The sequence below is a fragment of the Gobio gobio genome (genome assembly GCF_949357685.1).
Source record: "Gobio gobio genome assembly, chromosome: 10".
Classification (NCBI taxonomy): Eukaryota; Metazoa; Chordata; class Actinopteri; order Cypriniformes; family Gobionidae; genus Gobio; species Gobio gobio.
Genome location: NC_137116.1, coordinates 38,022,448 through 38,025,897, shown reverse-complemented (window position 1 = coordinate 38,025,897; position 3,450 = coordinate 38,022,448). Strand labels below are relative to the sequence as shown.

At 38.9% G+C, this 3,450-nt stretch overlaps 1 protein-coding gene across 1 annotated transcript; it reads left to right on the top strand.

Annotated features, from left to right (window-relative positions):
- Nucleotides 1-327: 327 nt before the first annotated feature.
- tcf15 (transcription factor 15) lies at nucleotides 328-2,156 on the top strand. The gene is made up of 2 exons (XM_079828265.1): nucleotides 328-1,035; nucleotides 1,806-2,156. Exons 1-2 carry the CDS (start codon nucleotides 553-555, stop codon nucleotides 1,869-1,871), a joined length of 549 nt encoding a protein of 182 aa, XP_079684391.1. The 5' UTR covers nucleotides 328-552; the 3' UTR covers nucleotides 1,872-2,156.
- Nucleotides 2,157-3,450: the final 1,294 nt, after the last annotated feature.

Genomic DNA, 3,450 nt, shown 5'->3' with positions numbered 1-3,450 from the left:
CTACCATGCAATTCATCTCATGGGATTTACACGGTGTTCAATACTTCCTAAAATACCAAGGTACTGTCCTGGTACTGTAGCCTACCTGTCCAAAAATATACCTTTTGGTAGGCTACTTTCATGTGAATGCATTATAGGCTATTTTATGTTTTTAACCACAATGTCTGTCCCCTGGGTTTATTTTGTTTGTAAACAGATTAACTATTAAAAATAGGTATTGTGTGCTCAAATATGATTTAGCGAGTCTGTGAAAAACTGTAGCTTTGGTTATTTGCATAAGACTGACCGCTCCTCCCTATAAAAGACCGCGCGCGCTGCTCTTGCTTTAGCTGCTCGCGCATGGAATGACCGTAAGGACGCACACCAGGAGGATCTTTTAACATGTTATGAGACCGATCAACTCCTGAAAGTACATCAGAGAAACACACATCAGGGTTTGACAATGCAGTGTTTGCGTGGCTAGTGCTTGACAACAAGCCACTATTTCCTTTTGGATACTTTGGATACTTCCCTCTTCGTTTCATCGAGCACTTGTCCAAACAATTTTTAGTAATGGCATTTGCCATGCTGCGGCCCATATCGACTCATCTGGCGTACTCGGATGTTGCCATGATGTCCGAGGATGAGGAAAACCGCAGCGAGAGCGACGGCAGCTCGGAGCAGAGCTACGGTTGCTGTCCCAGTGCGGAGAAGCGGCGGATGTCACGCAAGTCCACGGTGAGCAGTGTGGTTATAGTAAAGCAACGGAACGCAGCGAACGCGCGGGAACGCGATAGGACGCAGAGCGTCAACACGGCTTTCACGGCGTTACGGACTCTTATTCCCACCGAGCCGGTGGACAGAAAGCTGTCAAAGATTGAGACTCTGCGCTTAGCCTCCAGTTACATCTCACATCTGGCCAATGTGCTCCTGATAGGGGATGGAGGAGAGGACGCGCAGCCGTGCGTGAGCGCGGTGTACAGCGCGCAGGGGGACAGCGGAGGAAAGCAGCCGCGCACCATATGTACTTTCTGCCTCAGCAGCCAGAGGAAAGGGGTAAGAGACCATTCAAATGGATGAACATGCGAGCAAATGCATTTAGTTATTGGTACTGTCTGGAGGGAATAGTGATAATAAACATTTATCTTTATAATAGTTAACATTTATGGATGGCAAATGGGCAGGATGGGCGGATGTGGCACTTCAGGCAGTGTGAAGGACCCTTGAAATGTGATACGGGCTGTTAAAAAGAGAAATTTTAAGAATGAACACATGCATGAATTAACTTTAAGTGCTTAAAAAAAGGAGAACAGGTAGCTAAACAATAATGGCAACCCTAGTTGTTATGCCCATCAAATATTCAATGTCAGTTTTTTTTTTTTTGTTGTTGTTGTTGTTGTTGTTGTTGTTGTTTTTCCATTTAGGCTACATGTGGTCCCATCTAATACTGATAATATATTATCAGTATTTTTTTTTTAATTATTTTCTCGTACCAAAAATGTGACCAAAGTATACTTTGAAAAAAAAATTAAACTATAAAATCATGTTAAAGTATTACATATTACTTAAGCTTAAAGTAGGCCTAAACTTATTTTCCCTGCAATACACACCTTAAATGTAAACTAAAGTGAGTTGTTTTCCAACATTCAGAAACCCAAGTTCATCTAAGCGACGAATAAAACTAAAATCTGGAAAGAAAAAAAATAAATAATAAAACAATTTACAAATAAATAAAATATATCAGAAAGATAGCCTAGATAATATATTTGTTTGTCCTGACATCAATATAGTCTAACCTTTTGTTTTGTCTATGTATGCTTTTGCAGATAAAGGACGGGACTGAATGCGTCCGCATGCGGGGAATCGCTTCATTGCGCGTGACACGCCGGTAGCAGCAGAAGCAGCGCGTGAGATGAAACCGCCACTCAGGGAGCGCGAGAGGTGAGCGAGACTCCTCGCCACGCAGATTTTCGGAAGACTCGCCATTCAAACAAGCGTTGATTTGAAATGTTGTACTTTTCTGTGTGTTTTGTATAGAGATATGAACATTTAAAATGCAGTGCATAAAATATTTGTTTCTTTCTTTTTCCTTTTCATTTTTAAAAAGAGAATTTATACATTTTATACACAAATTGTGAGAACACCATGGTGAAATAAAATATATTTTTTCAAATTTCAAATGTCCTCTGTCAGTTATGCGTGGATGGCACATGAAAAAAAGAAGCTCTTTTGTAAATGTTTTGGGTTGAAAGTATTTTCATTTATCCAATAAATATGCTGACCAATAGAAAATGGTCCTTAGAAATAACTTTAATAAATTTTTCATTAATTCCTATTTATAGCACAAAATTCAGCTCAGTGGGATTTAACATGATATATATTATACGGTTCAGCTTTATGTGTGGTTATAGAGCATTTATAGTGACTTTTGTTGGCTGGTGCTATGCATCCCTTTAAAAATGTGGTTAATAATCCAGACAAAATACAACCAAAAGATGGAAGAATAGTCATGGGCTCAGGGGATTTAGGCAGGGCTTAAGATCAACCAGTCATCTGAAACTAAACATTAATTCAAATTCAGATAAAACTCATTAATCATCTCTTTACATAACTTAACTCCTCTCATTCCCTATATGGTCCCTTTATCATTGTTTACAGAAACAAAATGCTTTGCCTTGATTTTTTTTATTCTTTTATACATATCTCTCATTCTGTCTCCATGTGTTTTTGGGATCTGGGATGTATTAGTCACGGTAAATACTACCCTTCGGTCAGCATGGGGACCTGCTGCAGCTGTGCATCTGTGAGCTGCATAAATCACCATGAGGGTCAACATGGAAGGTGGGGTGGGGGTAATATAGAGCAAGAGAAAGGGTTGATAAAGAGAAAGCAGGGTCGAAGGTGGGTGAAGATTAAGCATCCAAGCTCTTGGATGAAGGTCATAGGTTACTGTACATAAGTTGAGTGGGTGTTTTAAAATCACAGTCAAATATAGATCTGCTACAATTGTTAATGTCCTGATTCGGTGAACTTTATGTAGCTAATAAAAAAAAGACTAACCTTGGGTGAACTGCTTGAGAAAAGAAAGCCTTAAATAACCCAAGAGACAGCAAATATGTTGTGTCTGATCTCTCCTCTACTGCTCTAGTTTTAAAGCTGTTGTTCTATCCCACATGCTGCGATCAGACCGAAGACAGAGACATTCATTCCACCAGAACTACGCATGTTTCTCATATGAAACAGTCCACGATTGTGTGTTGTTGTTGTTGTTTTTTCCCCCGAAGGTCTCCTAACAACCGAGATTAGATTTTGGATCTGCTCAGAAAAATTAATTAATGATTGAGATAATATTAAAATATGTGTATTATAAAGTATGTATAATAATATATAAAAAGGTTATCTGAATATATAATTCTAAAATTATTATTTTGTCTAATCACAGCCTCAAATTTATCTGAGAAATCATGATGA